The 14839-nt window shown below is 36.0% G+C and overlaps 1 protein-coding gene across 1 annotated transcript in view; it reads left to right on the forward strand.

Moving 5' to 3' along the window:
• BTBD8 (BTB domain containing 8) overlaps positions 1-14839 on the forward strand; it is an 81628-nt gene that overhangs the window by 18044 nt on the left and 48745 nt on the right. The window contains exon 4 of the mRNA XM_019753054.3: positions 2999-3116. Within this exon, the coding sequence (XP_019608613.3) occupies positions 2999-3116 (118 nt within the window). The remainder of the gene's footprint in view (positions 1-2998; positions 3117-14839) is intronic.

Raw genomic sequence — 14839 nt, forward strand, 5'->3', positions numbered from 1 at the left:
CAAACTACTTATGCCGAAGGGATATGCTTTGGGGTGACATTATGGTCCCTTTACTACTCACACTTGTGCCCGGCAACTACATATTTGAGATTTCCCCTTTAAGGTTTAATAATTTGCTGGAATTGCAGAACTCAGGAAAATGTTTTATTTACATTTATAATATTTGGCTTATTATAAAAGATACAACTCAGGAACAACCAAATGGAAGAGATGCATAGAGTGAGGTATGGGGGTGGGGGAAGGGACAGTATACAGAACAAATGTCCGTTCTCTCTCAGGGTACACCGCCCTGCCAACATGTCAATGTATTGACCGACCCAGTAGCTCTCTGATTCTCATTGTTCAAGAATTTTTGTAACTTAATCTCCAGTCCCCTTTCACTTCCTGCGTGTGTTAGGGATGGAGGGGCCAGTGGGGCTGAAAGTTCTTACTTTCTAATCACATGTTTGGTCTTTCTGGTCGACCAGTCCCCATCATGAGGCTGTCTAGGAGCCCCATCCTGAATCACCTCCTTAGCATAAACTCAGGTGTGGTTGAAAGGGGTTTGTTACTATATTTCACTTCTGGTTTATAAAGACACTCCTATAAAGAAATTCCAAGAGTTTTAGGAGCACTGTGCCAGGAAATAAGGACAAAGACCAAATATATAGCTTTATTATACCACACTGTGATATATTCAAGCTCAGTAGGTTATTTGAATACATAAATGGGACTCATTTATCAAATTTATTTGGTTTTCTTTTGAAAAGTATATTTTCCCACCGTGTCAAAAATCAGACTCTGATCTTTGAATCATCAAAATGGAGACCATTTCTCCTTGGTATCTCCCATTAATTTATGTGCTTTAAGTCTTCTATATGAATATCTAGCAATAGTAGGATCTCTCTTCTTCCCTACCTAATTCTGGTTGCAGTTTTATGTTTTTCCTTCAAAAATCTTTATTATGTAGTATTTGACACATTCATTTACTCAACAAATACTTATTGAGGATCTGCTCTGTCTCAGGCACTGTTCTAGGTTTAAGGGATACTTCAATGACTACAGTGGACTTCCAGCCCTTTTGGAACTTACATTCTAGTTAGAAAAGGTAAGGTGGGATGGAGACAGATAATAAATATAGCAAAGAAGTTAGAAAGTGATATTCTATAATAAAAATAGATCAGAGAAGGGAGGGTTGGGAGTTGAAGGGATTCAGAACAGGCCTCCCCAAGATGTGCCACTTTGGCATGTGCTTTATTTTGAGCTGAAGGCAGTTGAGACCCTACGGGCTCCAGAGAACTTTGAACCTCTCTCTTAAATAATTTAAATAATAATAATAATAATAATAATAATAATAATAATAATAATAATTTAAATTGTGGGCCTTTTCCATAAGAGTTTTTATCAGGAATAACTTTATGACCTATCCCTATGGCAGGGCAAACATCTAAGTACTACATGTCTGTTTTTCTTACCTTCCCATGAATTACTGTTCTCTCTTCTGAAGCTCCAGATACTTTACCTTATTCCTTAGCTCAGGATGTTATTTTAACCTCATTTTACCTTTCTGTCTCAGAACCTCTCATGTGTATGGGGTCTCTGACTCTCATGTATATGGGGTTCCCATACATATGTATGTAATTAAATTTGGTTATTTTCTCTTGTTAATCTGTCTCATGTCGATTTAATTATTAGACCAGCCAAAAGAACCTAGAAGGGTAGAGTAAAATTTTTTCTCCCCAACATAGTGCTAGCAATGGGAGTAGCAATTATAGATGGATGGATGTTCAGGATCAGCCTCATTGAAAAAGTGACATTTAGACAAAATTTGAAAGTAGGAAGAAAATTAGTCAAGTGGATATCTGGGATAAGAACGTTCAAGGCAGAAGAAATGGCAGTGCAAATATCCTAACATGGAAACATAACCTGCCATTTGAAGGAATGAGAAAGACTTTCATGTGGAAATAAGCAAAAGAGTAGGCAGTGAGGTCAGAGAGGTAATGAATGAGGAGCTCGATGTTGTGGGGCCTGATAAGCCTCTGTAAGTCTTTGGCTTTTAATTTAAAAGAAATGGAGAGAGTCATGTGGTTTTGAACTGGGATGGGCCGTGATCTGAATTACATTTTAAAAACACGCTTCTGAATGCTTTGTTAAAAATAGATTGTGGGGGTCAGGAGTGGGAGACCTGTTAGGAAATCCCTGCAGAAGTCCAAATGAGAGGTGATGATGGCTGGGGCTGGGTGGTAGCCGTGGAGATACTCAGTAGTTGTTGGATTCTGGATCTCTTTTGATAGTCGAGCCGGTATTGGCGTTCTGGTTTACAAACAAATACGTGTGTAAGTTGGATTAGTGGGAATCTCTCCATGGCGACCCATCTACTTCAGAGGTTCTGATGAGATTTCCAGGACTGCCTGCGCTGTGGTACTGGATGCTGTTTCTCTTTCCGTACACGTTTTATATTCACTTCCCACAACCTACATTGTGAATCTTTTGAAGCTGAGAGTTTTTTAAGTATTTATTTTCCGTATCTCTCCATACTGTGTATAGTACTAAACTCGTACTATAAGTGCTCTATAAATCCCATTGATTTCAGTTGAATTTCTGTTGGTTCACAGATTGTTCTGGCCATAAATTTAGGAACAGGAAGGAATAAAGTAGTGAAAATACCAAAATGGGAAAATTGTCTAACTTTCTAAGTCAGTTGTTCATGCTGTGGCTTCAATTTTGTTGTATAATTTTGTGATAATATTACCTATATTTAAATGTATATCTGTATTTAAAGGTATAGCTATATTTAAATGTAAGTGGAAATATATATTTCAAAGCAGAAAGTATAGATGATTTTAAAACGTCTTATTTTTAATTTACCACTTAAATATTCCAGTCACAGTTGCTCTCTTTCAGTAGCTAATCAAGGTAACTATGTGGAAAAACCTTTTGTTAATGTTAGAGTATGTATATTTTAAATATTTATAATATTAAAGAAACTATTTTTTAGTCTTGTTTTTCTCTTTTAAAGATATTTATGACTTCGAACCTGCATCTGAATTAGGAGAAGATTTATTGCAACTTTACGTGAAACATTGTTGCCCAGATATTGATATTTATGTTGATGGAAAGAGTTTTAAAACTCACAGGTAAATAGGCATGTGATTGATTTGGTGTCTTGTTTGTGACAGTAAAGTGTAAAAGTGTGGCTGTCTTTTTCTGGCACAGTGGCTTTCAATCTCTGATTCACACAGGCCCCAGGGGTTCCATGATAATGCCTCAGGGGTGTCGGACAGGGGACCGGGTGGCCAGGCAGGCGCACACATGCATACATCTCTACCCAGGCACGTGCTCGTGTTTCAGCCAGAGCAGATCTATGCTTTGCATTGGGCATGAACCTACGATTCCATTAGAAGAAAATATTCTGTTGCCTAAAATAGGTTTGAAAGCCACTGGCACAGAAAATGTAATTAAATGCAGTTTTTAATTTCACAAGCATTATAGTATTGAAAATGATTATTTCTACATGAATAGCATGTATTTTCTCTGAATGCATTTTGGCTCAAAGTCTTTGATTCAAAAATGGGTGATGCTCATGAATAGCATTGATTAGGAGGAGGTTTAATATTTCAATGTACTTTTTAAAAATCATTATTCTGCTTTACAATTGGGTTGCTTAGACATTCCAGGCTTTTAGATTTCAAATTAAAGCCTGCTGCCTATTTTGGTCAGGATCTTTTTTGCAAGTAACTAAAATCAACTTAAAAGAAGAAAAAAGTTTAATAAGAAATACAGATTTTCTGTTGGAATTCAAGGGAAAGAAGTACAGCTGGGCCTCACAATGGACTAGAATTGGATCCAGAAAACTGAGGAACCCAGACAGTTCTCTTCCTTCCCTCTCTGTGTTTCAAATGGAATGTTGATAAGTTAGTCTGGTGCTCCTGAAAAGGAAAACCCAGATATTTGCAATGGCAAGAAGGAGTCTGCAGGGTACAAGGGGCACAGCCTTAAAAATATTAGCAGTTGGTTTAGATTCCAGGAATCCACCAAGCCAAACTGTAGTGGTGTTTGTGCTTTCAGAAATCATACTGGTTTTGCCAGATAATTCACAGCAGTATATTGCTAAACTCTAGGATTGCCAGTTTCAGCCAGACTATTTACCATTCAAAATTTGAACTTTTCACTCTGGGGATATATATTTTAAATTATATGTATACACACATACACATTTTCCTAATTTTTATAAAATCTGCATTATGTATAAGAAAATGCAGAGTGTAATACAGATTTATCAAAGTGTTTTCCATATCATGGTTATATATTTCCCAATTTATTCTGTGTGTGTGTGTGTGTGTGTGTGTGTGTGTGTGTGTGTGTGTATTTCTTTTTAGGGGGTCGAAGGCAGTACAACTTTATTTTTTAAATAATTTTATTTTGTGTCCAGGTTTTTCTGGAAACCATATGGGCATCCTACCAAAGTTCTACATGTAGAGCCCTAAGGCTACTATTGTCACACAGGGAAACAAGACCCTATGACCATTTGCAATATGTCCTCAAATAGTGTCTGTGTTTGGCCTCCCTCTGTGTGCTGCCTGACAATGGACTGTGTTTTAGGAGCTGGATTTAGAATGTTAGGTTGGTATTCTGGGACATCTCTTGCTCCCATTTCTGGTTTATTTTGTCTATCTAGCAACAAAAAAATAAGCTTATAATAACTAGAAAGACAATTTGCTGAGGGTGTGTTTCAAGAAGATCTGGCTTAAGTTTTCCTACTTTGTTGTTAGTGCGCTGATGTGAATCACAATGGCAAATTCTAAATCCCAAGATTACCCTCCTAGTAAACTCGAACATCTCCCTGTTTAGTACATATTAACTTTATTATTCAGTTCAAGGAATATTATGTCAGTAGTTCCAAAAACACATATTCATGTAATGTAGTCTAAAGCCCAACATCAGAAATTGCTGAATTACGTCTTGTTCTAGATAATCAATGTCAGCATTTATCCTAATAGTGCGGCTAAAAATCCATTTGTAATATGGCTGCTTCAATTTTTAAATTATATGTACTCATATGTTGAAAGATGAATGCAAATACTCATAATGACCAGGATTTATGATTAGCATTACCTTCAGTTTAGGTCTCAAATTTTAGAACAGTTTAGTTTGCTAGTTTAGTATGTCCAAATTGGTACGGTAATGAGGTAGTTTCTTCTTTGACTGTCTCGCTTGCATGCTCAAGTTTCTTCCTCAGAAACATCCCTGTTCTTCCAAGATGATCTCTCCAGGTTCCAGTTGCTCTGTCCAATCTTTATCTTGATCCCCAGCCAATGCCTGGAGCCCCTTATACGCTGCAAGACAGTTTTATACCGATCACTTGCTTGTGATGGCAAAATTAAGCCAAAAAAGTTATTTATAACAGAGCAGTTAAGAGTGTGTATGGACCTTGTCTGCCTGGGTTGGAATTCTAGTTTCACCATCTTTGAGCTGTGTGAATTTGGGCAAGACATTTAACCATTCTGCATCAGTGTTCTTATGAAACATCGGGATTATAAAAGTCCCCATCTCACAGGGTGATTGTGAGGACTAAATTACTTATTACATTTAAGCATTTTGAACTGTACCTGGAACATAGTAAGTACTACATAAGTGTTTGCTATCATCATCCAGGTGACAGGCCTTTGATACAAGCTTTTGTGAGATGGTACAACAGCCTGTATGCCCTTTCCTTGTGAGGGGCAAGCAGAGAAATGTGGTTTGAATCACTTGCATTTCTCTTCAACCCAAAGGAGAATGGCATAGCATTATACCTCCAGGGAAAATCACATTTATTATTATTTTTTAATCTACACAGACTTTTCCCTCTCTGAAGCACACTTCACCCCTTCCCATGTTTTTGTTCATGTTTATTCCAGTACTTCTGCTCAAAGGAGAAATAAATAGAACTCTTTATTTGGAGAGAAGGAGGTCATAATAAAAAGAGGACCAATTAGAGTTCGTTGATCCCCTTTGTTATGTTACTGCTTTTCTGAGTATTGCTTCCTGGGACACTACTATACATTATCCTTGTTGTGGACTCTGTAACGTTACTTATCTACCTGAATCTGCTCAATCACCAGGTGAAAATCATCTGGATATTGTACATTTTCTCCCTGCCTGTATTTCCTCCTGTCGTCTGCAGCCTGCCCCTTAGTATCCGCCTGACCCACTCTATTACTGATCTCCCATTTTATAATGTTATTTATCATTTTAGTGTTTTCTGAGAGAAATGGAATGTGACATTTTAAAGATGATTTATTTGTTGCACTTCTGTGTTCCATAGTTAAGATTTCTCTTGTGCTGCTTTGTTGAAAAAGCAGAGCAGTGATTTCTCATTTTAGCTTTGCACATTCCTGATCTGATATCCCTTCCAAATACCTTTCTTTTCAGTGCCTGATATTATACCATTAGACATTCATTCGCTGGGGTAAAACATTGTCAAATCTATCTTAAAATGTAGATTTCTTTGAATATTTAGTAAATCAGCACTGACTCAGAAGGTCAATGTTCTAGTCTTGGCTCTGCCACTAATTAGCTATATATTTTGGGGGTAATCAGCTGAAAGCTTTTTCAGAAGCATGTAGTTTAATAATTTTGAAAATTAATTTGGGGAACGTACAGAGGGATAGTGGATGTGGGGAGGGAGGTTCACACAGTGTAAGGGATATAAATGATAAACGTCTAAGTTTTGCTTTGTCTTGTGCACCTGAAACTAATTAAAAAAAAAAAAAAAGAAGTCAGCCTTTCTGGGTTTAGATTCTGATTCTATCATTTGTGGAATGGTTGGGAAGTTACTTACTCTCTCCAAGTCTGAATTTCTTTATCTATAAAAGGAATAACAATAGTAATTAGACCATAGAATGGCTGTGAGGATTGAATCAGATAATGCACACAAAACACTTAGCACAATACCTGACACATTGTAAGCTTTCAGTAAATGTTAGTTGCTATAAATATGTATTAGATATCTGGAAGGGAGGCACATTGTTGCCTATTCTACCATATTTTATAGTGGGGGTTGGCAAACTATGGCCCAGTGCTAATCAGTGGCCTCTTTTTATATAAAACATGAAAAAACAGGATATACAATAGGAACCTGTATTTTTGTCTGATATTTACTATCTGTCCCTTTACAGGAAAAGTTTGCTGTGGTGTCTTACTATTTTTGCCAGGAAACTTTAATGAAATAATTATAATAAAATTCCAAATTACCATACAATAAAGTGAGTTACTAACATCTTAATACTAATTACTTTATTAGTGATAAGTGGTCAACCCTGTCCACTTGAGAGGTTTAAAGTAATGGTAAATTAGACATAGGTACAATAGAGGGAAAAGAGATGATATTCCTTCGTACCACAGGTTTTTGAGGGAGGTTGCAATGGAGAATCAAAGCAAAAGGCACTGGGTGCATGAAGGGAAACAAACCACCTATAGTAGAAGCTCCTTAGCTGAACTTGACTAAACCTACTCTTTAGATATTCTCTGCAGAATATGCTAACATGTTAGGCAGAATTCTCAAGGCTTAAGAGGCCATTCTCTAGTATACCTACACGTTTCCATTCCTGTTTTTGAGTTTGTGTCTTTCAAGAGTCACTTGAGTTTGTTGCCAAACCTTTTTAATGTCATTTGAATTTATTATTTTGATGGTATAACTTAATGAAATATAAACCGATGATATATGAAGTATGGAAAGAAAGAGTTACTATTCCAGTGAAAACTAAAGTGAATGTTTTGGAAAGATTTAATAAAGGAGAATCACTTTAAAAATTGCTATTGAATTCAGTATAGACGAAACAATATAAAAGTTTGAGGGGAAGTTGTAAAAATCTAAAATGATTTTATATTTCAGATTGCTTCCCAAAAGTTTTAAATTTTTCTTCACTTTAGAGTAGCTTGAACTAGAAATCATAGGCAGCATATATGGATATAGTTTTTGCAAAAAATATGAGTCTCCAATCAACGAACCCATGTTTAAAAAAAGAAAGATTGACCTTGTGATGAAAGATTTGTGAATGATTCCATATTTATTTTAAGTTAGAATAAAATGATTATGATATATACAAATTATTTTAAAAATTCTCTCCTGATTTTTTTTGATCAACCAAGCAACTAATTGTGTTAGATAATAGGGCATCCACTATACTTTACAAATCATTTTTTAACTTAGAAAAGGCTAATCCTATGAAAGCTGTAGTGAATGGATGTCAAAATGGATGTCTCAACAGAAAGCTAATTTTCCTTTTTTAAAGTTTATTTTCTCTAAAATATTTGTGAAGAGGTGGAGTGGGTAATAGTGACAGCTCCAAGAAGTTTGGAGTCACTACTCTGGATTTATCCCTTATTAAATTATGTGGACTAAAAGGGAAAAAATCTTTTTGGAGCAAGAGTATTTTAAAAATTGGTCCTAGTAAAACATTCCTTCTTTAGAGCTTCTCTAATTCAGGCCATTATTCTGCCTGGAGTAGTGAATCTGGTTCAGCTAACATCAGGAAGTACTGAATAGCAATGTACTAAAGCAAGAGCAAGGGGGAAATTAGGGCATCGCAACAGAGCCTTTAGAGCAGCCTTGTCAGTTGAGATTAAATTTAATCAACAGGAGAAAATGGTTTTTGGACTATTGGAAAATGGAAAATCTGGCAAAGATTTTTAATCCACCATGCCATCTACAACATTATTTTTTAAACTGAGGCTTGTATCCTAATTAAATAGGAATGTTTCCTAAGTTTCTGCCTTAAGTTCAGGGTAGTTGTTTAAGCCTCAGATGCTTTTATTCTTACTTGGATGGAAATAGCTTGCATGCTAGTTCAAGTCTTCTGAGAAGTAGACACAAAGATGGGATTATACTTGCAAGAAATGTATTAGGGTAAATGCATGTCGCGTCCAGCACGACGAGGGTTGTGGGGAGCAAGGAGGGCAGCACAGGGTTAAGAAAAGATAGTAGCCTTGAATAGAGTTTAAGTGAGGGGGCCCAGGGAAGGCAGCCTCAAGGTCTGGGCTGTGGGTGCCTAATCGGGCCTACCATTAGTTTTTATTAGTTAGGTGGGGAAGTTAAGGAGATAAAGCTTGTCAATCTCAAGATCTGTGAATCCTATACATCATAATAGGAAACTGATTCAAGCCAATCACCCTTGCCTGCAGGCAGCTGCACTATAAATCTCAACTTCCCCAAGGGACAAAACCTATATGCATATGAATAGATGGAGAGCACACCATTGAATCTCTTCCCCTGCAGGTTGTGGGAAGGAATGCAGCCACAGAGGTTGAGGCTTTCCTTAGCCTGGGGAAGGTGGGGGTCTGTGCCCACCTCTTTGAACATCATGGGTTCTCCTGTTGGTCCCCATTCGACTGTGCCTGTCTTAGGTTGCTTTCCAAGTGGAAAGTCGTACCCATCATTAACTGTCCAGTCATTTTTGAGGCCAAACAGGGAGACATAAGGTGCAAACACAAAGGTGAAGCCAAGTCCCTGAAAGGATCCATCTTACAGACTCTCGTTTCTTTGGGGGCAGGTACAAGGAGACAGGCGGTTAGGCAGCTGCATGGCGACAAGTGCATATAAAAGAACTTGGGAAGGAATCCAGAGATGACTGAGAGAGCAGTTAAACTGCAGTGTTCATTTGACCCTGAGTGAAGGAGAAAGGAAAGGAAGGAAGCTTGGTTAGAAGCATCTTAGACTGCAGTGCAGTTCTGAGGAAAGTTTGACAGGCTGCTGGAAAGTTCCCAAGCCACAGTCATCCATCAGAAAAGGCCCTCTCTCCCAGGAATAGGCCTGCTTTAGTATCCCTGATGTGCTCAGTCACTAGCAGGGAACAGCCAGTGAGAAGGTGGCCTTGGGACCAATGCAGTATAGATTTAAGAGTGATGTAGCTAGGGCCATAGATCAGTTATACAGTTAAAGATCAGAGAGATGCATTCTTGTGACTTGCCACACATGTAAATCATGATATGCTATATATTTATATATCTTTACCATTAGGCATAGTAAATAGATGGAAGGATAGAATTCTAATAGTATTCTTAATTAAGAATTGTGTAATGAGCACTTACTATATGCCAGGTACTATGTTTTGTGCTGAGATTGCGATAAGAAATAAAGAATAAAGTACAGAGGAGCAAATCGATTGTGTATTTTAAAATTCAGCATGATCAGTGTATTAGAAAAGTCAACCATAGACAAAGTTCTGCTAAGAAAGCCAATAAACTATTAACAGTGGTTATGTAGACTGGAATTGAAGTAAACAAGGAGAGGACTTAAAATGTTAACTTTTAAGATTCTGTATTGGAGTTTATTACACGTATAAATTCTTATAATTTAAAAATGTATTTTAAAATTTTAGCTTTCCATGCTTGAGGAAAGAATTGTAGACTGCTTAATATTTTTATCTGTTTATATAGGCTTAATCATACTTTAAGGTGACTATCTTTATCCTCTTTTATAGAAAAATAAAAATTCTATAGCAAATTTACTGAATTAAGTATTTCACTGATATTAGATTGTATTACTTTTTCTCTTCTGTTTACTTTAGCTGTGATTTATGCTTTTTATAATCTCTTAAGGTGGAATCTTAGGTCATTGATTTGAAACCTTTTCCTTTTCTAAGATAAGCATTTAAAAGCTAAAATTTTACCCCTAGGTACTGCTTTAACTGCATTTCATAAATTTTGGTATATTGTATTTTTATTTTCATTGGAGTAAATGTATTTTCTAATTTTCCTTTTGATTTCTTCTTTGACCCATGGATTATTTAGATGTGTGCTAAACTTCCAAATTTTTGAGAATTTTCCAGGGATTTTTCCATAATTGATTTCTGGTGTAATTCCATTGTGGTTAGAGAACATATTCTTTATTAGTTCATTTCAATTTATTGAGACTTGTTTTATGGCTCAGAATATGATCTGTCTTAGTGACTGTTCCACATGTACTTGAAAAGGCTGTGTTTTGGTATACTGGGGTGGAGTGTTCTGTAAATGCCACATTGGTTGATAGTGTTGTTCAAGTCTTCCGTATCTTTAACTGGTTTTTTGTCGACTTGTTCTGTTAATTACTGAGGAGAAGAATTACTTGAAGTCTCTAAGTATAATTGTGAATTTGTCTGTTTCTCCCTTCAGTTCTATCAGTTTTCACTTCATGTGTTTTGAAGGTTTCTTACTTGGTTCACACACATTTAGGATTGTTATTTCCTCTTGATGAATTTACCCCTTTTATATTATGAAATATCACTCTTTACCTCAAGTAATGTTCCTTGTTGTGAAGTCTGCTGTCTGATGTTAATAGAATTACTCCAGCTTTCCTGTTTCACTTTTTTTTAAATTAAGGTGTAAAATTGACATATTAGTTTCAGGTGTACAACACAATGATTTGATATTTGTATATATTGCAAAATAATCACCACAATAAGTCTAGTAATCATCCCACTCCAGCTTTTTTATGGTTAGTGTTTATATGTTATATCTTTTTCCATCGTTTTATTTTTAACTTCTCTATGTCTTTATATTTGAAATGGGTTTAAAATTAATTTATTGTTGACAGGATATAATTGTGCCTTGCTTTTATTATCTGGTCTTACAATCCTTTTAATTGAAGAATTATAGCATTTCTGATAATGTAATTACTGGTATGTTGGGGTTCAAGTCTATCATTTACTGTTAGTTCTTTTTTCTTCTCTTTTTTCTCTTTTCCTTCCTTTCTTTTGTATTAACTGAGTTAATTTTTTTTTTAATTTTAGTTTGTTTTCACTACTGGCATAATAGCTATATTGTGTGAGTGTGTGTGTGTGTGTGTGTGTGTGTGTGTGTTGTGCACGCATATGTGTTAGTTTTGTTTTTTCTAGTGGTTACTCTAGGATTTACAATGTACGTTGTTTCTGATTTTATGTATTTGGGTCCTCTATTTTTCTTGATGAGTCTGGTTAAAGGTTTATCAATCTTGTTTATCTTTCAAAGAAACAGCTCTGAGTTTCATTGATCTTTTGTATTTTTTTTTTAGACTATTTCATTTATTTCCACTCTGATCTTTATTACTTCCTTCCTTCTACTCACTTCGGGCTTTGTTCTTCTTTTTCTAGTTATTTAAGGTATAAAGTTAGATTGTTTATTTGAAGCTTTTCTTGTTTCTTGAGGTAGGCCTGTATTGAATTTCCCTCTTAGAATTGTTTTGGCTGTGTCCCATAGATTTGGGGTCATGTGTTTTCATTAGCATTTGTCTCAGGTATTTTTAATTTCTTCCTTAATCTCATTGTTAACCCATTCCTTGTTTAGTAGCATGTTGTTTAGCCTCCATGTATTTGTATGTTTTTCAGTTTTCTTCTTGTAACTGATTTGTAATTTAATACCATTGTGATTGGAGAAGATGCTTGATATAATTTTAATCTTAAATTTATTGATACATACTTGTTTTGTGGCCTAACATGTAGTCTATCCTAGAAAATGTTTTATGTGCACTTAAAAAGTACATATTCTGCTGCTTTGGAGTAAAACGTTCAAAAAATATTGATTAAATCCATCTGGTCTAATGTGTCATTTAAAGCCACTGTTTTCTTGCTGGCTTTCTGTCTGGATGATCTGTCCATTGGTGTCAATGGAGTGTTAAAGTCACCTACTATGAAGTACTACTGTCAATCTCTCCCTTTATGTTCATCAATATTTGTTTTATATATTTAGGAGCTCCTGTGTTTGGTGTGTAAATGTTTACAAAGTTTATATCCTCTTGTCAGATTGATCCCTTTATCATTATGCAATGTCCTTCTTTGTCTTATTATAGCCTGTTTTAAAGTCTATTTTGTCTGATATAAGTATTGCTACGCCATGCCAGCTTTTTTTCATTTCCATTTGCATGAAATGTCTTTTTCTATCCCTTTACTTTCAGCCTTTGTGTCTTTCAATCTGAAGTGAGTCTCTTGCAGGCAAATATTATGGGTCTTGTTTTCTTATCCATTCAGCCACCCTGTGTCTTTTAATTGAAGCATTTAATCCGTTTACATTAAAAGTAATTATTGGTAAGTATGTAGTGATTACCATTTTATTCATATTTTTTTAATCTTTTTTTTTTCTCAATTGGGGAACACTGGGGAGCAGTGTGCCTTTCCAGGGCCCATCAGCACCAAGTCGTTGTCCTTCAATCTAGTTGTGGAGGGCGCAGCCCAGCTCCAAGTCCAATCGCCGTTCTGAATCTTAGTTGCAGGGGGTGCAGCCCACCATCCCATGCAGGACTCAAACCGGCAACCTTGTTGCCAAGAGTTTGCCCTCTAACCAACTGCGCCATCTGGCCGCCCCAAATCCTCTTCTTAATGAAGTCTCTTATCACTTCTTGTAATAAGGTATGGTGGTGATAAACTCCTTTAGCTTTTTCTTCTCTGGGAAACTCTTTATTTGTTCTTCAATTCTAAATCATAGCTTTGATGGATAGAGTAATCTTGGTTTTCATCACTTTGAATATGCCAGGTTCTCTGTCTTTAACCTTTTGCATTTTAATTATGATGTGTCTTCATGTGGTCCTTTCTGGGTTCATCTTGTTTGAGACTCTTTGCACTTCCTCGACTTGTATGTCTGTTTGCCAGGTTATGGAAGTTTTCAGTCATTATTTCTTCAAATAGGTTTTCAATCTCTTGCTTCTTTCTTCTTCTGGTACCCCTATGATGCAAGTGTTGTTATGCTTAATGTTCTTCCAGAGGTCCCTTAAACTATCTTCATTTTGTAATTCTTTTTGCTTTTCCAATTGGGTGTTTTCCATTACCTTCTCTTCAAAATCTCTTATTTGACCTTCTGCTTCACCTAATCTGCTATTCATTCCATCTAATGTATTCTTCATCTCTGATTGGTTCTTTTTTATAGTTTCTATCTCTTTGTGTAAGTTCTCACCGAGTTCATCTACTCTTCCCTTGTTTTTTCAGAATTCCTTAGTTTTTGCCTAATGTCCTTTTTCTATTCTAAGATTCCCATTCAGGGTACCATATTGCATTTAGTGGTTATGTCGTTTTAAGCTTCTCTTGGCTGTGACAGTTTCTTACACTTACCTTGTTTTTGATGACCTTGACAGTTTGAGGAGTTCTGGGCTAATATTTTGTAAAATGTCCCCCAAATGGAGTTTATCTTATGTTTTTTTCATTTCAATTGATTCTTGTGTCCCTTTGACACCCACACCAAAGAGTGTGTGTGTGTGTGTGTGTGTGTATGTGTAGCATTTTCTTACTTTCTGACACTAAAAAATGCTCTAGTCTCATCTGTCCTTGAACCCTGGTTCCTTTTATTCTAGTGGTATTAGAAACTAATATCTGGACACTGGATGTGCTTGTTGCTATTCTTTTAGTTGACAGAGAAAGGAAATATATGTGTGTAAATTAACCTGCATATATTAACATATCTACAAATATTTCTGTATGAATCCATCTTTCTGTTAAGCTAAACATGATTTCATACTGATGTCTCCAACACTAATTTGTTACAGCATGAATCATCCTAGTCTTACCCCCTTGCTTCTCTATAGTCTTCTACTATAGCAGTGAGAAACCTGGCTTTTGTTAACCAACATCTAGTACTTAATTGTTCAATTCCAGTATTCATGTACAGCAGTTTCAGAATTGTCACTCTGTACTTCCATGGGAAATCATCAACTAGAGTACAGTGGCTTGTGTATAGTTCCTTTGCTTTTATTCTTACAGTTTCTGTTCATTTCCAAAGTTATTTAGGCCAGCACCTTTCTCTCCCCCTCCCTTGAGTGAGGTTATTCTATACATTCACAATGCAGTTAGATTCTTTTTTCACAGTCTGCATTTCATCATGAGATCCCTTGACCTCCTCCTAAGGGTTTTTGTTTTAATTTGTATATAGTAAGTTTCAC

This window comes from Rhinolophus sinicus, chromosome 14, assembly GCF_057876585.1.
Source record: "Rhinolophus sinicus isolate RSI-liver-muscle chromosome 14, RSI-T2T, whole genome shotgun sequence".
Lineage (NCBI taxonomy): Eukaryota > Metazoa > Chordata > Mammalia > Chiroptera > Rhinolophidae > Rhinolophus > Rhinolophus sinicus.